A 24,530-nucleotide genomic window follows, 5' to 3' on the forward strand; every position below is an offset into this window, starting at 1 on the left:
ATTTAATCGCAAAAATTACATTTATGCACATTTTACCAAACTAAGAGTTGTAGTATAATCAAGAGGAGATGGTTTATGTGTGCTGTGAGTTTGATGGCACTACAACATGTTATAGTACAGTTATTACTTATTTTATTACCAAATTTAATGATAAAAAAATCACTGAAATTACATGAAAGCCCTTTATCCAAAGCAATGTGATGTAGTTTATAGAGCAGGAGGACATTAATTCATAATGGGATTTTTTTTTTACCCTACACCTTACAAAAGGGATTTTATTGAACATTGGGCTATTTATAGGCTATTAAAAAAATCCTCCTATTTTTTTTAAGTATTATTTTCCAATCTGAGAAATGTAGTATGAAAAACGTGAGATCACATATGTGTTAAATGATTTCCATGACACTACACCTCTCCTGGGTGAAGTTATTGAATATTTCTGTATCATATTATCGTCTCCCCCTGCAATTGCTTGGCCATTCATCATTCAGGATGCAGCTTTGTTCCAGATCAGCTCGCTTCTGTGCCTCACGCTAATTATAGCCTTTGGATTGTTTGCGTGTGATAATTGTTATAAACTGCACTTGTTATAATGGATTCTTTCTTTAGCTCTTGTTGCGCAGTTTTTCACCTCGGACTGGGCCAAATATTTATGTTCGGATCTCACATGCACTCAGTTTAGTATTATCTGTCTGCCAGGGCGCACTCAGTCTAGGAAATCAGTACCGTGCTCAAGCATGCTTCACCCTCAAAGTCCAGTTCATTTGACGAGTGCGAGTGCTCCGATCCGTGCTCAAGCACAGTACACTTTCTTAACCCTGGTAGCTTGGAAAAGATGTGGTTCGGCATGGTTACAGTACGTGCACGAGCACAAGCTCAGGCAAGAAACGTGGATAGCCTTCCATTATCGAGAAATCCCGGAGTGTTATGGCTTTATCTGTCTAAAATGACTCAAAATAAGCCATAAAGTCAGTAAATGCAGTCATACAGGCGCGGACTTGATCAGGCATCCCTTTTTTTATTTTTTTGAGTCCGCCTGGCTTGTAAACTAAGCACCTTTCATGATCACGTAAAGCCATGCATGTGTTTTATTGCGATGTTATGTAGACTACAAGAGGCAACCGTGCTCAGGCCCGGTTAGTCCTGGAGCAGTGAGTGCAGGCCAGTGGGGGAATGGGGAGGGAGGACAATCGGGGTATTGGACAACTAGGCCTAGTGTGAGCGCGCCCTTAGTTGCAATAGGTTTAGGGGTGTGGTTCTTTAGTTGTTTGATGTGGTTAGTTTGGATTAATTAAGTTTTTATTTGATTTGGTTTGACTTCAGAGAGTTAATCATTCTGAGTAAAGTGTGTTCTTGTTGTTATATTGATTTGAGCCCTGTCTTTTACACTCTGTTGCACAATTTAACTCCATTGTTAATAACTATGCTATCGCCCCCCAGAGGGGTGGTAACAGAGGTAAACATTTATATAAATATAGTTTATAGAAGAAGTCAGGTCAGTTCCACACTTGCTTTATTTATTACAGTGGAAATTCAAATGTTAAACATCAAGAGGATACAGTTATCTTACCAGATGCTGACAAAAATGATATATCGTCATTTCATCTGGCAGTGCAGAAGGAGCTTGTTTGTTTTTGTTTATTTTGCACAGCTCATATGAAAGCCTGTAAAATATCACTTCTAGGTGAGAACTGCAGAGTGTGCAGAGGATGTGCTGTGTTGTGAAAAGTAATGAGTGTGTGGAGAAAAGAAACAGTATAAAAAAAACAAGGACAGTATGTGGCATGTACCATAGAGGGGAATATGTTTTCTCTTGAGACATACGGCTGCCTCAGCTGGAGATCTTATATTACGGCTGTGATAAGTGGTTTTATTCTCAGTTCACTTCCTTTTGTTTCTCACTTTTATTGGATTGCTCCCTTGCTGCCTCCTCACCCCCATGTGTGCTTGTGCCATTACTTTTTATTACTGCCTAATATTTCTCTGGTCTAATCTGGTGTTTGTACTCATACCAATGCACACAGGCACAATCAAAACCAACTACAATGCAGGGGATATTCAATGATTGTTGTTTTAAAAAAAAAATCCAATTCATATCCAAGCACTTTTTCATGGATTAACGGGAAGAAAAAAACATTTTGAGTTTTTCACTTTTTAAACAGTTTAGCATCCATGGTAATATGACAGTGTTTTAGCTTTGTTTGATGACTTTAAAATATATCAATACAAATGTATCAAGTAGGTGAGGAGAATGTGTACAATGTGTAAAACAGTTTTCATGTAAGAAGTTGCTTTTCTAGCCCCAAGTAAAAATGTTGTTCAGCAGATATCTCTGTTCGTCTTTATTTAACAGTACTGTAAGTGACAGTCATGTGTTTTGATTTTGAGGTTATCCAACAGAACAGAATTACCTGCATTTGCATTTTGCAAACAGACTTCTCTCCATCTATGAGTTTTTTTTATCTAGAATAGCTCCACACAATTCAAATGTGTTTCTGTTCTAATATTCATTTAAAATGATTACAGACCAGCTTAATAAAGGCCCAACAAGAAGAGTGATGATTCTCTCTCTCTCTGACTATGTTAACTGAGCACGCTTCATAATAACATAAAGCATACATGCATTGTATTACGACGTTATGTACAAGAGGTAATCGTGCTTAAGCACGGATAGTCCTGTTTAGTGTCATCGAGGGCCGTGCCGGCCAGCGTGGGATTAGCGCAGTGGGGGTCCAATCGTGCTTGAGTACGGCACGTAACAGATGGCCAGTGTGACCGCGCCCTAACATGACACCCTATGGGAGAGACGAGGGCGGGAAACCTCTCAAGACTTCTTTTTTTGCAAATCAAGACACATACTGTATTGATTCAAATAACTAAATGATTTGAAAAATATACATGACATAACTAAATAGGATACTGTTGACAACTGCTTTAAAATCTGATTAACTCTGTAAAAGAATGTAAAAAAAAAAAAAGATTTTGTATTTTAGAGGATTTCATGTCTTCCTGGTTGGGACTAGCTGTAACCCAAAAACATCGACTGTCTGTAAAGCCTTTTATTTAAAGGTCCCAGAGAGAAAGCAGTAAAGGCAGAAGGTACAGAGTACACAAGACCGCGCCTCGCAAAACACATCTTCTGCAGATCCAAAGAAACACAAAACCACTGTAAAAAAAAAAAACTCCATAGACAAATGGGCATATGTGCTTCAACTTAAAGACAAACTTGTTCTGGTGTTCAGAAAAATGTTTTAAAAAAAAGTTTATTGATGAAATATTCAGAGAACAAATAGAGATATGAAGTTTGCTGTCTAAAGTGAACAATAGAAGCTTTCCACACAACAAGGTGTTTTTATCCAAAGCACAGCACCGACTGCACCGTTCATGTCAGAGAGTCTGAGAAACACCAGCGAGTTTCTTACGCTGTGTGAATGTTGGATGAGAAAGAAAAAAAAGAAACAGGAAAAAAAATCATCATAATCCCATGAGAAATTTGTCAGGCCAGTGTCTGAGTTGGTGTCAGATTACTTCAGATTGTGGTTTGTCGACTGAAGAGATCAAGAGTCACAGCTGAGAGGAATGCTGGGAGGCTCTTCTGGTGATGCAGATGAAGCGCCACCATCTCATCCAGAGTTTTGGAGAACTCGGTTTCCATGAGCTGCATACTGCCATTGGAGCTCTGCACACACACACACAACAAACATATAAAATCATAAACACACAGACATCAAAAATCAACGCACAATATCAAAGAATAACAGTCAGGTTTCCCACTTCTTCTATCTCCACAGGCAAACTTTCAAAGTGAAGCAAGATCACTTAAAGTTATTGTCCACAGGGGATTGTCAAGTGTCTGTTGTGTTGTGTTTGTGTTTGTGTGTGTGTATTCACAGCAGGGTGAAGGTGTCTAAATCTGTGTGGATTAATTAAAAGGAATGAGGAGCAGCTCGGGGCAGTGGAGTGAAGGAGAAAGGGATAAGGAGAGAAACGAGGGATGAAGTAATTAAAGCATCGCAGGGAGGGAGGAAGGTAGCGAGAGAGGAGCAGAGTCCCAAGACACGCCGGGAAGATATGGAGACGTCTGACAAATGTCCTGTGTCAATGTGTGGAAGAGAAACAGATCTTTTATTCGATAATTATCTGGAGGAGGCTTATGGAACAGCTGGTGAAGGGAAAATAGAGATTAGAGGACAAAAGAAAGAATGGAAGAAGATTAACAGAGAGATTTAATGCTGCACTTTGTTATTTTCCTACATGGACACTTTAAATATGAATATTAATTCTGAAAAATCAGCATTTTTGTTTGGAAATCTGATAAACTTCAGCAGTCCAACATTGGGACATATAGATGATGCAAGCTAAAAAAAAAAGAAGTAAATCCTACTTGATAAACCAATTAGTGTGCTTCCTCACACACATCCGGATGAGGTGAGCTCAGCTGTTCACTTTTGTGTGAACATCCACAAATCTCTAAAGGGTGACAGGAGGGGATAACTGAACTAATGACATTTGCAAGCTGACTGCACAATGCTAAACCTGCGGCTAAAAGCAGAGGAGAGAGCTTGAGAGAATTTCTTCAGAATGACTTGCTCTTTTTTAAGTTGTATTTTTTTTCTGAGCAAAACGTACAAAAAAAAAGTAGCCGACATTACAGTAGCTTCAAATCGAAGCTGACGTCAAGCTAGAGAGCCGCTGAGAAAAGTTTTTGGGTTTAATTGATTGAAAGCAGCGGACGTTCATGTTCTTCTACACTTCAAAAAGACTTAATCTGGTTCATCTGCTGGAATTTCTTTCAAATAACAAGAGTAGTTGAGTCATGTTGCTTTAATAGAGCCCTCTTACAGAGAAACTCAATATTACTTACTTTTTCTTTTAGTTAGAATAACATACAACTGGTCCCTATATCGTCATCCTGCAGTATATTTGACCATAGCAGTCGTCTTGCTTTGCATTCAGGAGAAAAAACAGTATTCCCCCCCCCCCAAAAAAAAAGAGAAGATCTTAGACATCTTTCACACTGAGCCACAGGAGTATAAGCAAAATCATATTCACTCTGATGTGGGCCATGATATCAAGTCTTGTATCTAAAAAAAAAAAAAAAAAAAGGCATCACATCACCCAACCCTCAGATGTTGGAGATTTTGTCTAGGGAGCTGTGGGAATGAATGAGAAGGGGGGGGGGTTTGAGCTAATACTTGAAAGAAGTTGCTGTGTGATAACATTAATTTTCTTCATACTGCCTAAAGAGGAAGTGGATCAGTGGAATGAGCTTTACTTTGTACATTTTTTCAAGCAATTGTTGTTTCTTTAAGTAAACAGCTGATGGACAAAGGCAAGAGGGAAAAAAAAAAAGAGAATGACACTCAGCAAAGGTCTGCAGCTGGATTTGTCATGGTTACCTCGTAAACGACTTCCCCTTTCAGACCCCTGTGATATCCTGCCATGGTGGTGTTTTCATGTTTAAATTTGTATTCCTGTCTTTACGGTAACTGGCTCATTTTGGAAAATGTATCAGATGTAAAAGTATTAAGCATTAAAGGCAGGGCTTCCATAGACATGTGGAATAATAATAATAATGTATTGAATTATATAGCACCTTTTAAGGGACTCAAAGATTCTTTACATGGAGGAGGGACCAAACAAAGAACTAAATCAAAACAAAACCTGAGACATGTAGCAAAGGATGGGAGATGGAGAGAAAGATTTGAGGGAGGTGGTAGGCCTGTTAAGTACAGATGGTGTTTGAGAAGTTTTTTCAATGAGTCCAAAGATGGGGCATTGAAGATGTCTGAGGGGAGGGTGTTCTAAAGGGCGGGGGCTGTGACACTGAAGGCCCTGTTCTCCATAGGTATGGACAGAAGGCCAATGTCTGAGGACCAGAGGTTTCAGGACACGGTGTGTGGGTGTAGGAGGTCAGAGAGGTACAGAGGGCGTGGAGGGATTTACAAGTAGTCAGCCAGTTGGAAAAAGTAGCCAGCAAGTGGGGTCCAGGGCTTGTGGAGAGCCCTGATTAAAGGCTTACTATGAGACTATCAGATTTCATATCAAAACACAAATCCTCTTTTCAGACACACCTCCTTCATCCCTGAAGTGAAAGAGACACCGGCCCTTTCCAAATAGCCACAGCTCAGTAGGTAGTACAAACTTTTCAGTAGGGAGTTTCAGTATACTGAACTCTCGTGGTCATTCAGTATGCATTTTGTGGGTCCACCTCAGTATACTGAACATTTCAGTATGGATACTAACTTCCGGGTTTCATACAGTATGGATCGGATGCGTGCTTTCAGGAAATGAATTGTATTTTACCACCCACAATGCTGTGCGAAATTAAACGTAAATCATCACTTCATGTGCGCCTCCAAATCAAAACAAACGAGCGTGGATTAATTTAATCTTAATCTAAAATCCCGACTGAAATCGCTACTTTTAATTAGAAAAATACAATACAAAATACAATTAATCAGAAAATACAACAAATGTCTGCATTATTATAAAACCTTTCCCCCTCTACATAAATAATGATTTCACTATTTAAATGCGTCTTTATTGCTTTATATTCCGTATATTACTGTCTTTCATTTGTACTTTCCTTTATGTACTGTGTGTTATTTAGTTATTTAATCTGTATTTTACTTGTGATATTGTTTTATGTTTACCTGACTGTATATGCGCATTACTCTTCCTGAATAAAGTTAAACAAAAAAAACAAAAAAAACAAAAAAACGGGTGAATGCGCCCAGTTCGGGTAACGTAAATGACCCCACTTCCAAGTAGGAACAAATATCTGCCTACTGTGCGCGCCTACTGAATAGTAGGTACTAAACAGTATACAGCGCGGATAGTAGGTACTGCCTACTGTCTACTGACAGATTGAGTAGGTACTTGGCAATTCGGATGCAGCCACCGAGTGCCTTTATACAAAATAATGGATCTTACAATAAAAAATAAAAGATCTTAGAAATCAACACATTTTTTTTTTTAAGATCTTTAGACTACTTTGTTTTGACATCCATTGATAAAAACATGCACATGACTTGAATGGACCTACTTTTACAGTGGCAAATAAAACACATTCTTTTTCAAAATCCATCTCGTTCAGACACTTTCAGCTGACTTCTTCAGACACAGAAACACTTATTTCCACTTAGCAGGCGTGTTTCAGTAAATATATCAGGACACCTCACAACAACACCTTTCTGGTAACATCTTCAGGTATAACTCTTCACATGTGGCAAACCAAACTCTAATAACTTCTTCAGTCTATCACTAACCCTTTTCACACATACAGAAATGTCCTGAAAAACCCAGGAGATTTGGCTATTTGGATTTGGTTTCTCCGGCCAGACCCCTAGTATTTTTTCCGCAGAAAGTCCGAGTGAGCTGATGTCTGAACGCGGCGGCATACATATATATATATATATACATACATATACAAACATATATATATACACACATATATATATATATATATATATATATATACACATATACATATATACATACATATATACATATATATATATATATATATATATATATATCTACGGAGATTTCAACTCGAGCCAATGGGACCCGAGTGACGTTTATATACAGTGACTGCCTAAAGTGTCTTCACGTGACCACCACGATCTCTGTGCACGTAATTAAACGGCTGCATTATGTTTTCTGTTCGTCAGTATGTTGTTCTCCACTCTTTTGTGAATGTTGTCATTCCATTGGATTACACATAGCATTGATATAAAGGCAAATATTCTCATTATAACGTCGTGTAGTGGACTGTGTTGCTTCGGCCACTACTTCTGAGTTGTTTATTTCGTCACGTCTTACCTCAGGAAATCCCCGACCCCCCTCCCCTCTGACAGGGAAAGTCCCTCGCTGTGAGGAGCATATGTGAACGACTAGGTCAGAAGAATCTCCGGCGCGGTCCTCCTGAAATTATCTAGATATTATCCGGAGTGCATATGTGAAAACGGCTACTGTCTAACCGCCTCACTCGTTGGCTCTATTTCCTGACAGTCCCCGATGTTTTCTGTCTCTGAGCTGCTGTTTGAAAGCTATGCCATATCCCCGGGCTGCTCCTCTCATCGCAGGCGCACACACAAACATGTGTCTGTGCACATGCCTCTCTAGAAATGGCCGTGGCTCTGGGAACATGGAACACATACATTTTTCTTTTTTGAAGCCACTGTGAGCGGTTACCATGGGAATCTGTCCAGTCTGAAGGGCCTTCTGCCCAAGTTTGTCTTAAGACCAGAATTTGTATACGAGTGTGTGTGTGTCAGTTGATGAAAGCCCGTTGGAGCCAAGGACAGCAAGACTTCTACGGTTTTGCCAAACCAAGTAAATGGCCTTGTTGTGTGATATACAACATCAGTGCACTCATGAAACAGTCAGTCTTCAAGGGGCCAAATGTGTATACAGACAGACAAACATACACATACGTGGCTAAACAAAGGTTGTACAGATTTAAACAGATTATACTGCAAACACATTCACCATTTTGACCGAAATCTGTCTGACCAGCTGCTGCAGCAACAACAACAACAGAATAATACTATTTTCTTCAGATAGAGTTAACAAATGGTGACATAGCTGCTTGGTGTCATCACGGTCTGTACACATATAGGTGGATGAAATTACAATGAAGAACTTGACTATTTGGCACCAATTGTTTTATGTGGTTTAAATTTGTGCATGTTATCCCCACTAAATCCAGATTTAACCCATTCATACTCTTTGATTAAAATTAAACATGATGTTATCTAAATTGTTTTCTTAATATAAAAAAAATAAATCACATGGGGCAAAAAGCCTATTGTTGGTTTAAAGAGAAGCAGATTTGAAACCAAAGCAACCTTGAGTGTGACCCATTCAAAACAACTTGTTAGATTTTTTTCTCACGTATATCTTTGGGTATGCAGGGGAAATTCAAAAGACGTTAATAAAATGTCAGGGGAGGTTTTTTTTTTTTATTATTTTTATTTTTTTAAATCAGCTTTATTCAAATGTTGACCTTATCAATGCATATTTGAATATTCACACTTCTCTAAAAATAGTTTGAAACAATGTGTGACCTTTATGAAAGCAACTCCATTCTGTTTGTTTTTGAAAAACAACGGGATTTCTCTCATTCTGTGAAGGTAGTGAGATAAAAGGAAAAATAACTGCAAGGTGAGGTTAAGGTAAACACACCTATGACAGGTTCCTCCTACAAAGTGCCATCAACATCATTCAGCCTGAAAACACAGAGAGAGAACTGGCTTTGTGTTTCTCCAAAGATCAGGGGTAAGAATCTAACAAGACAAACTTTCCATGAGAGGACAGCCCTCAACAATGGAGAGGAGTCGTGCTATCCCATTCTTAGCCACTTTTCATTTGTCTATCCAATTAAAGGAAATCAATACCTGCTGGCTTGAGATGCAGGGTGGGGCTTTATAGTGACCTCATCCAACCAGGGAGCTGCCTGCTGCCTGAATGACAATCACGCTCTTCTCCCAGAGAAGACAGGGTCAGAGTAGAGGTGCACACCCACCCTCAGATAGTTCCACAAAAACACATGAAAGACAGAAAGGCTCAGAGCGATGACTGAGGCCTGTTCTCCTCTATGCAAAAGATAAAAAGCAACACTACTTGTTGTTGTCTTCTAATGAGCTTTGCCCCAACAGTTTATATATTTATTTTTCTATTGTTGAATTACTGTTCGTTTGTTTTTTGCCTAACACAGCACAGAATTGTCTCAGTGTTGTTACGAGGGATACAGGTATTATTTTGATTATCAATTAGCCTGACAATTACTTTCTGTTTCCAGGTATTAAAATGAGACAATCAAAGCTTCCCTTAGCAGAACACCACATCTTTAAATTCTTTCTTATGTTGGATCAAAAGAACAAAATCAGAGTCTATTTCAATCACCGCTCCATTGGACAAAGAAAAGAAGCAAATCCCAACACTTCAGACGCTTGAACAAACAAACCTATTTGATATTTTTGTTTTAAAAAGACTGAAATGATGACTTAATTACCAACCAAGCTGTGGATTAAATGCATTTTTCATATACTTTCTGCTTCATTTACTAATCAATTTAGTTTCATAAAGGTATGTCGGATTTTTTTTATTGGAATGGCATTTGAAATAAACATCTGACATTTGAAGTCAGATCAGATGACAAGAAAAATGAGATACTCCGTGCAAATGTGCAGTAATTAAATTTTGCTGAAGTTTACACTAATTATTCCGGCTTCTTTAACAAATGTATGCACACATGTAAGCCACACGTTCTTTTTCAGATATATATCTATGCTGAAGCAACCAATAGGATGGGGATGAAAGCACTCTGAAGAAAAAGGCTGATGTTTGTGGTGCACCCTGTAGTGTTTAAGTTTAGAATCTCCCCATTGAAAACTGGAACTGCTGAGATACACATTCCCATCACATACTGAAAACCCATCTGTTCAGAAAACCCTGTGATCCATTAAATACAAATAGATACATTATATGTTTCTCTCCTAAAAAGTAGCCTCTAAATGTAGCCTTGAAAAACAGTTCTTTTGAATATTCATGAATTCACTTCCTCATAATTCTGTCAGTGAAAGACGCAACACTAAAGAACTGTAACATTAAGGACATGTTCTAGTAAACAAAGTTGTGAAAAAAAAAGTGTATTGCCACAGAAGAACAACACAAATGTTTGTACAAACAGACTCTGCAGGTTATCACTACACAAAATATATTGCACACTGTGACGATCAATCCAGTTGTCGATCTGCTGAAGTGTTTTAATTATTCATGCTTGAGTGACTTTTGTGATTGTGAAATGATTTTATACAGTTTAAGAGAAGCGTCTTCAATAATTTAATCAAATCTATCACCAATCAATCAATCAATTCTGTCACAAGAATGAAATATGATGGCAGTAAATGTACCATTTCAATAAAAAATGCATCCAGCTTACAAAGTACAATCCTCTGATTTTTATATATATATATATATATTTTCTTTGTCATGCCACTCTGAGACCCCCCAGGCTGAAACAGGGATTTTTGTTCTTTTTTTTTTTTAAATTGCTACTTGGAAACGATCTCTGTATTCTCATTTCCATTTGATGAACTGTTTCAATTATGTGTTACAGTGATTGGTAGGATGTGTAATGTGACTGAAAAGATAAAGATTCATCAGCACTCCCACACAATTCATACTCCAGCTCTCACAGCCTTTTATTTTTTTTACAAACATGTGAAATGCTTTTAGACAGCTTCACTGTCCTCACTAACATGACATTCTGCACCGCTCTGGTCTTTAGGACTCTATTGTTAAAACCGAAGCACCCGGACGTTGTGTGATGTATGGCTCCATGTTGAAGTGGTGAGTTGCAGGTCACACATCAGTTGACCTCTGTCTCTGTTCTCCACCGCTAATGAGAGGAGTTTTTTTCTCGTCTTACCCTCTCCGTCTTTTTCTCCCTGCTGACCGCAGCATAGATCTATCCTCAATCCAATCATATTCATGTCTCATTCGCTAGTTAGCCTCTTTTCAGATTCCAAACACATACTGTACTGGACTGTCCCAAAAACAGCAGCAGCATTCCCAATTAGAAACTCTAATGCATTGCAAAGCTGCTGATTAGTTGAGTTGGGAAAAGGCAAATTAATTGAATAATCAGAACTATGCAGATGAAAAGCTTTCCATTTAAATGCAGATTTTGGCATTTTTCTGCAGCCAGGAGAAGGATGTTGGAGGCAGAAAGAGGAGAGAGATTACAGGGAGAGTAGAGCTTCGACTAAATAATAATTAAAGCAACAGCAATTTGATCCATATTTATATTCTAATCAGCTCTTTGTTTACTGTTTGTTTTGAAAGCATTGTTCATGCGTCTGAGCAATGGGTGACTTATGACAACATACATCTAACAGAGAACTCCTTTGTGTGCAGTCTGACAAAAAAAAAAAAAACTCATCAACCTGATTCTCAATTGCATGAATGCATAAAACATGGAATCAGTTCCTGTTGTCGATAACAGATACTTCTAAACTTAACATGTGTCTGTGTAGAACAAAGAACTCTTTGTTGTTTTGTTTATTTGAGATTTCTCTGATGTTTTGCTTCAGTTGCTGAACATTTCAGATCCAAAGAAAACTCATAACTGTGCTTTCATAACTTAAAGGGCATTAACTGTTGTTCCCAGAAACACCATCAACAACTACTTTGCTTTTTATATGTACAACTTTTGATTCAGATTATTTTTGGGGCTTTATGGCTTTTAATTGAGAGGACAGCTATATAGTAACGGGAAAAGTGAGGAGAGGGAGAGAGGTTGATAACATGCACAAAACAGCGTCAGGAATGGAAGTGGAAACCTACGACCAGTGGGACAAGAACCGTAGCCTCTGTACATGGCATGCTTTATTTTAATAATTTAATTGAGCTAAACCTGTACTACTTGAAAAAGTTAATGTATTTTGTCCTGGTTCAAATTTGTGGTTTTAAAAAATCGTGAATCCTTTCGTCTAAGAGTCAAAAAAAAAAAAAAAAACTCCAACTCTGCCAATCCCCCTCTGCTTTGGATGCCACTTGACAGGTCATTAATCTGCTAGTTAAAGTCGAGAGTGACACTGTGCTGACCTCTATGTAGCCTGACCCGTCTGTCCATACAGCACCATTCAAATTCCAAGCAACAGATCCCAACTGAAGAGGAAGCATGCTATTTGTATGCAGTGTGACATTCACCCATAAACTTGCTGCAAAAAAATGTTGTGCAGTTTGCATTTTAGATAAGTAATAAACACAACATAACAAAACGGGGCTGTTACACAAGATTTAGCTGCTGGAGTTTTAAGAGCTCATCAATGGGTCAGTATTTCTGAACAAATGTGAAACTGTAGTGTGCTCTATGTCTCTTTAACACTTTAATGTTAAATTAGGATTAAGGCAGATGTGTTATGCAGCTTGAAGGAATCTCTGAAACCATTCATCTTCCTCAAAGCCTCAGAAAGACGCACAATCGTCACTTTTTAGTTCTGCTCTGTTGTTTGTGAAAAAGAAACATGTTCTATTTTAGATCTGTAGCTACTCTATCAACATTCATTTTAGTGGAATTTTCTACTAGGTTAAATGTTGAACATGGTGTATAAATTCTTGTTTTTATTTTCAGCACCTCCTGCAGTTTATGGCTACAATTGTACTCATAATGTACATGGTTGATTTTTTTGAGTAGGAGTAAAGTGATCTGACAGCAGTTAGTTTGCCTTGTTGTATGGCATACCAAAAATATTTTTAAGCAGACACTGCCTTCATGGGACATCGCAGATTTTAAGATGAGTTCAGCTTGTGAAATGTGTGTTGAACTAACCAAGTGGTCTAATGATAATTAATCCCCAAATCGTAGGTTACCATGAAATTCTTGTCTCATGTTTCAAAAATTCTAATGTGTCTCATTTTAAATTCAATCTCTTGTTAAATTCAATCTCTTGTTTGTTTTTTTCAATATCCTTGGTTTATTCTAAACTTCAGATGAACTTCAGAAGATGTCTTAAGAGAAGGTAAGTTCATATATCTCTGTATGAATAGTTGGTCATATTACTTCTGATGAAAGAATGGTCTGTTCAATAAATGTTAATCCTAATCGGCCCTAAAGTTAGACCCTGAAATTACTTTTCACTCCCCCTGTGAATGAGTTAGACATCACTGATTTTAAAATAATACATCTAGCAGCTCCTATATCCATGTGTTGGGTCATATAGAAGTTGGCACAAATTAGTCTTGCTCCCTTGAGTTTTTTTTTTTCCTCTTTCAAACAAATCTGGTCCACTACCTAATATGAGTTTCACATTGCTGTATTGCTGTAGTCAAGACCACATTAACTGAGACCAAGACATTTACGAGACCGGAGTGCTCTGAAACAGAGACAAGACCGAAACATTTAAGGATCGAGACAGAGTCAAGACCATGGCAGGGCGACACCAAGGTTGTGGCCGTAACTAGGGCATTAAAACCAAACTACAAATGGATTTAAGTTATTTGTTCTTTTAGAAGGGGGCATTTTCCTTCTCATCACAGTAATGACATGGAAAATAGCCCGGTGGTCTTGACCGGTCTTGTTTTACAATCCGGAGTCCTCCTAGTCTGATGCCGAGGAAAGGCTGCGTAAAAATGCTTTTGATTCCAAGACCTTCAAAAAGTGGTCTCAAGGCCGAGTACTACAACACTACATCGCTATGTGCTAACTGTGCTAAGCGACTCGTATGCTACAGCCGGATGGCAACAACAACTGATGAACTTTCAAAGCTTTCTTTTGGTCTAGAGTTACTGTTCCACACATGCAAGTTGTTGGACTTGTTAGCTTATACTCATTAGGATCAAAGGGAGTGCCAAAGTGAGGCAGTAACTTACCAAAACAATCCTCCATCTGAACGGATTTTAAGGAGTGTTACACACAAACACGGTGTAGCAGCGAATGTAGCCTCAAGCACAGACAAACCCCAGAACCTTTCTTTTTACAAACACTAACCTTCAGCCACAGGTGACATCACTTGAGGCAATTTATAAGCGTTCACAAAGCTCGCTTTAAACTACAAAAGGCCTTCAACAAAATCTATAAACACTAAACATGCTTTAACGTGGAAGTTTGTTATCACTTAAAAAAAAGAGTAGAGCAATTCACTTCACTTTTATGTACACAAACAGTGCAAACAGATCTTGATACACGAAAGTCAACTGATCAAAGTTGTCTCTTTTCTTTTTTTATCTTAATGTCAAGGTTGTTTATAAATCCTGCGGCTGACAGGACTGAGTGATTAGGTCATGGAGTCAGCGGTAACGTGTGAACTGCTAAGAGTCAGAGACAGAGCTGCAGTGGATCAGGAATATTCATGACCTCAGGTGGACCTTTGTGTGGTTCTGATGTATCACGTTACCATGGAGACAGCAGACATATGTTCCACACACCGACCAGAGGAGAAAGTGATGCCAAGACAAGACACACACACACAACACACACACACCCTGAGGGCATGCAGGACAGCAAACAGTCAGGAGTAATCAGATTCAACATCCTTTCTTTCTTTCCTGGGGATTTCAACTCCTAAGATTTCTCTCTGAAGGTTTAAGCACACAAAGTCACATCCACAGAAAAAAAAAAAAAGCTGCTCATCTATTCACTCTTGTATTCCCATCAGTCTTGTTGTTTACTGTTTATTAGTGCTTTGCTCATGTTTGTCTTCATAGCTATCAGCGATACATCAGTGAATGTTTTGTTTCAGTCAGTGAGCAAAGTGAAATTCAGTCCCAGCATGCCTTCTTTCTTTTCCCAGACATCCACTCATCCATCTTTTTTTTTTGTTGTTTCATATTCATGTAACTGCTCCTGGCTCTGTCGTAGACCCATGCACAAAATCTCATGCATGTGCACACCACATATGCTCCTCACAAATTGTAAAGTAAGCGCTCAGAACACACATATTCCTCCCTTCACAACAACTCAGCAATATCAAGACAGCATTTTTTTTTATACCTCTGTTGGTGTGAAGTCTGCTCTGACCTTGTGTGATCAGATCGAGCTATAAATAGTTCTACTACAGAGCTTCAGCACTAACTCTGTTTCCAGAAAGAGTACAGTAGGCACAGTGTCCATGCATGAGGCTTGATAACCTAAATGGGATGAATACAGCCAGTCCAAACTAAAAGCCAGGGATGCAATCACTGAAATGGTAATGTAAGTCTCACCAGTCATATGTAATGATAATATTTTTTCTCCACAAAAAGGGTTTCAGTTGAATATTTTCTACCCTAAAAAATATGAGATAACACAGAAAGTACTCAAAATCTTTATTTTTTACATTATTTGTGTGTAAAGACATGTATAACTGTAAATTGTGCAATGGTTTGGATTAGAATGACAAAATCTAAAAAGTTTACTTTGTGAATTGTTTTAATCAAGAAGATAAAATGTATGTCTGTGTTTTAGGGATGGGTCATGATATTCAAATATTTTATGCAACTATTGTCTCATACAAGAATAAATGTTTTATTTTTTTTATTTTTTACCAGTGCCTTGTTGTAATGCGATTCTACTGCCAGACGGTGGTTTTTGCACATCTGAAAGCAGTTTGCTAACCGCAACAATGAACAAAAAGAAGAAAATATTAGTGCCAGTTGCCGATGATCAAGATGTAGGCCCGTGAGAAACTGAAACTAAAGAAAATGCTGACTGTACATTCCTATTAGATGTAAACATGCACTCCACGCTGCTGAGTCACAGAAACTATGGCATGAAGCCTGAAGCAGATGCTCAGTTATGCCTGGCAGATGTTAAGTTAATGTATTCACACTATCAGTGTTAACGCTGTGGCCATCATCAGCGGACACACACAGTGTTTACCTTTGGGAAGTGTTAAGTGTTGTGTTAGTTGCTGTTTCTCTACTTCTCCTTTCTGTATTTATGTATACATCACAAAAAGAAAAAATGAAATATCAGTTAATTTCCAGTACTTTTCAGCCCTTTTCTTCCTGCGTATGCACAAAGGCGGGCCTCCATTCAGAACAGGTGGATGAAGGCGCCTACTACACAAAGTCCTTATCCTGTGTGTTTGACTCCCCTCATAATAAAAGGTGGTTATCTCTAAGTGCTCTATCTTGTAAAGCCAGTTGTATTGGTGTTTTTCCACCTAACTGGACGTAGTTAATAGTGTTGTTGTTTATAACTGCCATTCCCTTTAAAAAAAAAAATGAGCTCGTATATTCCTATTTACTATCTTATCAATAGAAAAAAAATGGTTCAAAGAGAAAAGACCACATCTTAACAGGTCCTTATCATTTTATGTGGGTGCCACACTGCCTTGTGACAAATAAAAGCCCAAACATTCCAGTGGCATTAAATCTGATTGGTCTGTAAAGGACAGAGGCAAAGATTACAGACTTCTCACAGGGAGAGAAAGACGGGCACCACAAAGGTTTCTGACCACTGACCCGGCTTATTGGCCCTGTAGCCCGCAGCAGCCCTGTCAGCCAAGCTGGGCTTCAAAGTTATTTTAAAATTAAGCTATAACAGACAAATGACTAAAACCATTCATGCAGTGATGGCTTACACTCTGTCTTACACACACACATGCTCTGACAGGCAAACACGCATTTGTGTGGTGTTAATCATCCCAGAGTGTCTGATAAAACAGAGAGAGGTCATTAAGGTTTGACAGTGTTCATAAACTGTACTTTATTAAGTGTCCTCTTTCTTCTCCCACTCTCACACACAGGCACGGATACAAATTATGTTGTTTTTAATCAAAAAGGAGTTATTGCATGGCTTCTGGAAACCTCTACAGCTTTTTAAGATATTTTCCGCTCTTCCTACATCAAAATACGGTCCCTCCACCATTTGTCCATACGTTCCCTTATTTCCTTCCATCTCAATTTTTTCATCTCTATCGCTCTCTTGTGAGAGGGCTGACAGTTAATTGGGAGAACGTTTTAATGAGCTGGCTCTGAGATTCTATCTTCTCCTTTCATTGGGAGGGGGAAGACAGGGGAGAGAGTGTCAAGGAAGTGAAGGATGAGAGAGAAAAGAGGGAAGAAAAAAAATAAGGAAAAAGAGAAAAGTCAGGCGGTCGATAGAGAACATCTAGAAGTTTTTAGTCTCAGGTGAGGAGAGCGCAGCCCTGTGTGTCTGTGTTTGTTTATTTGTTAATGAGCTAATCAATAGCAGAGGTGTGTAGGCTCAGCAGTGGGTCTGCTTTGAGATTACATACAGAGATGCACAACTTGTACGACTTGTTTGTCTACAATGTGCCTCTCTTGTTTTGCTTTGACTCAACTGAAGTTCCTCAACTAAAGTTTTTCAGGTACAAATTATAGCAACAAAAACACCATCGGCCAATTTCAGGTCTTTATCAGACAAATACACTGCTTCTTATGAGCTGCTCTTGCCAGCATTGTGACGTGAGGAAAATAATGTACTCTTTTTCTTACAGCTTGGAGGAAATTAAACAAAACAAAAAGAATGAATCTTGTTATTTCTTGGGACTGCAGCAACCCTAATCAAAGTTTGTGCAAAAATAATTTACTGTGGAGTCCTTTTCCTGTAGTGTCAGACAGACATTTTGGACTTTGTGTTTATCTGAACCTTTAAATTGGAAAAATGTTAATGTTGTAAAAAAAAAAAAAAAAAAAAAAAAGCAAGCAGTGCTCACTCTCTGTGAAACTTCTGAAAGAAAAAAGTCCAAATAACCCAATCGCTAAAACAGCTACGGTGTTTATCTCGCTGATTAGCAGGGCCTCATAAATACCTCATCACTGATGCTAATCAGCCCTCTCACCTAGGGGGGAGCTAAAAATACTAATTTCACACATGCTCAACTTGGGCTAATGCACACAGAACAACATTTTCTGCACAATTTCCCTATCAAAATACTTCTGGCATCGCAACCGTTTTAACATAACATTGCATTAATCCATTATTAAGTGACAAACAGCACTAAGTAGGTTCTGCACAACAAAATCAAAGCACTGCACAGGGAGAGTTTGACACCCACAACATCTCACTGCACTCTGAAATTGATTAAAACATAACCACACAGAGGTCTCATCATGATGACTCTTTATGACTTTGAAATAAAAAAACAACTTTAGAAATATTAAATATTTAATAGTCAATGCTGTGGAGGAGATAACAAGTACCTTTGATAAAGTCTTACAGCCTAGAATTTTGCAATAGCAACAAGTTAGTAAGCAAAAAGTAAAACGCAAACATTTAGCATGTCAGCCTGGAATGTTAGCCGTTTTCTTTTTCCTGTTATAAACCCAGTTCACCCTTTATCTTGACAGTAACAGCTCTCTACAATGCTCCTTACATCACTTAAATGGATTCTGCAGACACACAACACCTTCTTGGAGTCTCAGGAACAAACATTCTTTATGTTGCCATCCTGAAGTGACAGACTCGGCAAAATGATTTGTTTGTTGTTGTCCAGGTTACGTTTATTTGCTCCTTGTGCTCCTTGTGACACTACTTTTACAGTCTTTTTTTTTTCTTTTAAATGATACCACATTGACTCTCAGCTTCAGTATGAATTCATGTAAATACAGACAGAGGTGGAAAGAAGCGAACTACATTTCCTTGCGATACTGTAATTGAGTTGTTTTTTTGTATAATTGCACTTTTTAAGTAGTTTTTAATATCTGTAATTTTACCTTTACCTAAGTAGGTTTTGTTTTAAGTATTGTACTTCGTTACATTTTAAATCTGTTACTGAGAACATTTCTGAACAAATATGTTTACTTTTACAGTTGGTTTGTTAAAGATGTTTAATACTGAAAAAAAAAGACAAGACTATATACAGAAAAGACGTTAAATAAATTCTATGAATAAAGTTAGATGTTCCTTTTTTTTAAATGTATTTACGATTATAATGTACAGGGAATTTTAAGAAATATTGCAAGAGGGGGTCCCAGCTAGAGGCTCATGCTATAAGGTGGTCCTTCGCATGGCACAGTTTGGGGACCCCTGCGCTAAAGTATTGTTTTGTTTTTTTAATTAGACAATTGGCAATTGTGACATCATACAGTATTCGTTTACAGAAGAATAGTCGAAGTGAGCAGAGAGCTGCCATAATGGAAAGTAGTAGACAATGCTTGCCTGGTTAACTCAGTCTTTGAGGTTATTAATAAAGTAATAACCCCATGTCCAAGGTGAACTGAACTGGCTAACAAATGAAGAAAGATTTATTAATGGCCAAATTAGCCATCTGCTTTCCATCCTAACTTAAGATAACCAGTGACAAGCTGTTGTCATGTCTGTATGCGTTCAGTTTCTAACAACTGTCTGACCTCTGTGAACAAGTAGGATAGCTGGCTAATTAGCTTATGAGCTTACGTAAAGAACACTCATTTCTTTAAGGAAAGACTTCAAGACATTAGCCACCAACCACAAAAAAGTGGAATGAGATGTTTGGATCTAGTGAACTGTGGGTATTTGCTTCAGGTCAGTGAATGTGATTGTAGCACAGAGCTGCTGAGGTTATTGATTGATGTTGGCCACAGAAAGCTGTCGTTTGTTCAGTCGCTCTGGGTGCTTTGACTGAAACATCTCAGCGTGCGCTGTTCAGCAAGGTGCTGAATGTCACTGCTCTAGGCAACCAATCATACACTAGATGGGATGGGACTTGTCGCCCAGGTTACAAAGAAAATGGAAACCTTGTTCTATTGGAGGTGACAGATAAAAAGTCAGTGGGCCACCATTGAGACTCCTTCTCTGGGGATCCTTGTTCATGGTAATCCATCCAACAGTGTTTGCTTAATTAGTATGTTTCTTACAATCCTAAGTTTACACAAGTTTTGATGACTTAAGTATTGTTTCAGCATCATTCCCTCATGCCAAAACCCTCAATTAGGGTAACTGTTCTGACACTTTCAGAGATGAAAGGGGGGTGGGGGAGTCTAAATTTCAACATCTGAGCCAAGTTTGTGACAAAGACTGAATAAACAAAAGATTTCCTGCGGTCATAATTATCACCATCTTTGTGTCTCACTAACATCTCTGTTGAGACTCGAACAATAATTAATGATTAAGAGAGAAAGAAAGCATCTCATTTCAAAATTCAACTTGAAACATTTCGATTAACAAATCACAGCAATGTCAAAAGGCTGAGAAGTGATGAATGAATAGTGAGGAAATCATTTGAATAAGTGTACAACATAATGAATTCTTGAGAAAAGACAGGGAGAGAAAGAGAGAGGGAACGTGACAGTTGCAGGTTAAACAGCTTACACTATGGGGGGGGGGGGGGATTTGGGTGCCTCTGCAAGAGGGGGATATTAGCAGGATTATCTGGCAACCCTGTTGCTGAGGTGAGTACCATTAGAATCCTATTTGCAACGACTTCTATGCTTCCTGTCCAAAATTCCCCCTTTTTTCCTCTCATCCTACAATTAGTCCACTTTTTCTTCTCATAAAACAGATTACAGTCACAGGGACTTTTAAAGAGCATGTTATGTGAGACTGTGTGTGTGTGTGTGTGTGTGTGTGTGTGTGTGCAGTCTGCAGAGTGTTGTATGCCATGAGTAGTACAGGCCTCTGTGCTCCCATAGGCCGCATCAGGCATGTGTCATACACACTCAGACAGTGACAAACACCCTGAATACTAATACAGGAAGTGTTTGCATGTGTGTGTGTGTGTGTGTGTGTGTGTGTGTGTGTGGCTTTTTACATCTGTATGCATGTTTACCAGACAGAGAGAGGTGAAGTGTGGTGTGACGGGGAGTGTGGAGATTGCACTGAGTATGTGTGCATTTGAGTGTGACAGTGTGCACAATGAGGGAATAACGACTGTGTGGTTGTGTGTGCGTGTGTGTGAATGTCTGTGTGTGTGTGTGTGTGTCTGTGTGTGTGTGAGTGTGGAAGCAGTCTGAGGTTAATAAATATTGGCAGTGAATTATCTCTTCTGGCAGGGTCGCAGGTGGGTTCGATGGAGCAGATTGGACACAGTAGGAAAAAAAAAAAAAAAAAAAATGTACACCCCCCATTTCTTATTCTCATTTTATTCTGGCATTCAAGTGAGTCCTTGAGCAAGGCAGGAATGACCAGCCGCAATTGGCAATTGTCTCATAGCGCTGCCTTCCACCTTGCCAGTATGGATTCTCCACACTCTCTGTTCTAGCTGGAGGCCCCCCGTATCATAACAAAACACAGCAACAACACAGTGATTAGCTTCCACTACGCGCTCAGATCAGAGAGTTACACAGAGAGGGAGGGGGACAGATAAACAACAGAAGATAAAAAGAGAAAAAGTCAGCAGGGCAGGATGGAGAGAGGAGAGAACAAGGAAGGAGGTAATTGCAAGGGGAGCACAACAGGATGTTTTCACTGCAAAGCTACTTAAGAATCGGATTTGCTAAACTGCTAAGGGACAGACACACATACAGTTTTTATTTAGCTGGCTCAATGAGCGAATGGGGGATTGTGATCGATTATTGCAGCCCAGCACTGTGACATTGCCCAGTCATCATTCTCTACCACACACACACACACTCCACTCGTGAGGTACACACACACATTTATCACACACAACAGAGGAGAGAGTCTCTGCCGGTAGAGTGCTCCTCTCCCTGCATGGCCGCGTCAGGCACAAAGCTATAATGTGGCGTAATGGTACATTAACATGGGTGTGGGGAAAAGAGGAAAAAAACCTTGCAAGGTCAAATTTGCACTTCCTGAAGCATTCATGAAAAATCTCATCAAGACAGATAGCAGTGACGCAGATGCCGCAGCCTGTAGGAATTCTGTTGTTGAAAGTGTTTCTCTTTTAACTTTCCACCTCTGTGTTAATAACTGCAGTGATTATGCTGTACACACAGTGAGATGCACACTGTGAGTTGCTGATGGCTACCTGCATGCAGATCTTTGATCTTTCTGTTTTTTTCTTCCTTTAAGGTGTAATACAGATTAAAGACAAAGGTTATGAACACTCAAAAGTGGTAATAGAAAGTTTTCTAAAAGTTCTGAACTGTTCGATGCACAAAATATATCATGTCACTATATAATGCAGCTATGAACTTCCATTCTGTGTTGACTTTGGCGGCCCCAGGGACAGATGTGGAATAGGTTCTAAGAATGAAGACCACCTTTTGTCGCAAAGATCAAAGAAAAACTTAATTTATTTTTCTTACTCCTAAAACCGTTAACAGCAGCAAGGGCATAGCTATACAAAAAACTATACAGAAGTAGACAATCTCCCAGCCTGTTTTTAAATTAGCCATAAATAGGCATTTGTATTAATTGCAAAATGTTTTATTATAGTTAAAGCTCAGTTTTCTGTTCGATTGTGTCCACTTTGTCTGGCCCTAAATGTGATGTGTGTGTACCTTTTTAAATAGCAGGGAGTCGTCCATGTGCTCTGCATAGACTGAAGTGAGTCTGTACTGGTTCTCAGTGGTGATATCCATCTGATAGCCGGTCAGGAGGTAGCAGACTGTGCGGAACTCCTGAATCTTCCTCTGAAACACCTCTTTCAGCCTCTGGTTCCTGAGCTCCGAACTCTCCATCTGCTTACGTAAATCTGAAACACATTGCATAGACACAAACGTTTGGAAAAACACTTAAGCAAGTATTGCTGGTACTTTTATTTTAAGAACATCATTCTTTATGTACAACTGAGATAGTCCGGTTCAAGACTCCTTCTCCACGGAGCTCCACAAGAATATACTCATTTCACTTAGCCAACATATAAAAAATACACTCCCTGAGGCTCTCCATCTGCTCACTTAGTGTCTACCAAACACTTTGATGCACTGAGTGTATGGTGACTAAAGCAGTCAGCTGCATCTCTTAGCTGGGAGCAGAAAGAGTCACAGAGAGGGGAAACAGGACGGGGGTTGACTTTAATTTGTGAAAAATCCATTTGAGATAATTGCTTTAATTTGAAGACTTGATTTGAGAAGGTTGAGAAATGAGTTTGCCTGAGCAAAAAAAAATGAGCCATTATGGAGGTAATTATTTACACTGTTATAACAAATGAAAAAAGCTCAAAGTCATAGTGCAAGAGAGAAAGTGTGAAAGTGCATGAGAAAAGAAATGGTGTCAGGAGCAAGGACAACAGAGCAGCCACTCAGAGGAACTCTTTTTCTATGAAGTTATTAAGAGCACTGCCATTTTAATTTGTATGTCCTATTGAAACATGCCTTATAACAGCAGAAGACCGAACTTTGTTTGGAGCTTTCATCTTAATGAAGACATCTTCAGCAGAGGGTCCAGACGTGACAAAAAGCAGGAAGATGGCTCTAAATACGGTAATGTTGTTTTATTCACTTATCACTAACTATTATCCTTATTCGTGTCCCTGAAATTCACCTCTCACATGCCTGCCATGGCCGTTTCACGTTATTGTCAAAGTGAAAATGGGAACGAAAGCAGAAGTATAAAACATGAGTTAGGAAAAGGACAGACAAAAGCAATAGAAAAAGTGTTTGAAAAATAACTTTTTAATCAAGGTATATGCAATGCAAATAAAACATTCTTAAAAGCTTTGCCTCAAGGACAAAGCACTTCAGTTGCTCAAGTAAAACTAAGCCCAATACTTGGAAAATCGTGCCTTCTTACAGTCATCTCTTGTGCTATAACACACGCGCACGCGCACACACACACACACACACACACTCATACAATATATAATATCCTTGAAGAAGCACTGAATTAATAGAAACAGTGGTGCGTCTTCATGGCCCAGGCCTCTAACCCTGCTATGACTAATAATTATGTCCAGCTATCATTCTCCTCTTCATACATCCTACCCTATTACATTTTCATCCGTCAGTGTTACACAAGAAAATGGCAACAAAGTAGAAACTTAAGAGTCTGAAAGTGTCAGTGTGGCTGTCTGCCTCCTGAGTGACTGGCTCCTCTTGAGTGTCAGTCAGTGCTGATAAATACTGTTTCAACACTTCAGCATTGTGACAAAACTGTCACTCTATGACAGCTTTTCAAAGTGCCCTAAAAATGGTTGTTAATTCTCCAGTGACAGCATGAAGGAGACACTGCTTAAATGTACTGT

The 24,530-nt window shown here is 38.8% G+C and overlaps 1 protein-coding gene across 1 annotated transcript in view; it reads right to left on the reverse strand.

Moving 5' to 3' along the window:
- Positions 1-1,496: 1,496 nt before the first annotated feature.
- Positions 1,497-24,530, reverse strand: part of mad1l1 (mitotic arrest deficient 1 like 1) — a 56,225-nt gene continuing 33,191 nt past the window's right edge. Inside the window, exons 17-18 of the mRNA XM_020643223.3 lie at positions 22,846-23,039; positions 1,497-3,679 (exon numbers count right to left, since the gene is read on the reverse strand). Of these exons, the coding sequence (XP_020498879.1) occupies positions 3,530-3,679; positions 22,846-23,039 (344 nt within the window). The 3' untranslated portion in view covers positions 1,497-3,529. The remainder of the gene's footprint in view (positions 3,680-22,845; positions 23,040-24,530) is intronic.

This window comes from Labrus bergylta, chromosome 1 (genome assembly GCF_963930695.1).
Source record: "Labrus bergylta chromosome 1, fLabBer1.1, whole genome shotgun sequence".
NCBI lineage: Eukaryota > Metazoa > Chordata > Actinopteri > Labriformes > Labridae > Labrus > Labrus bergylta.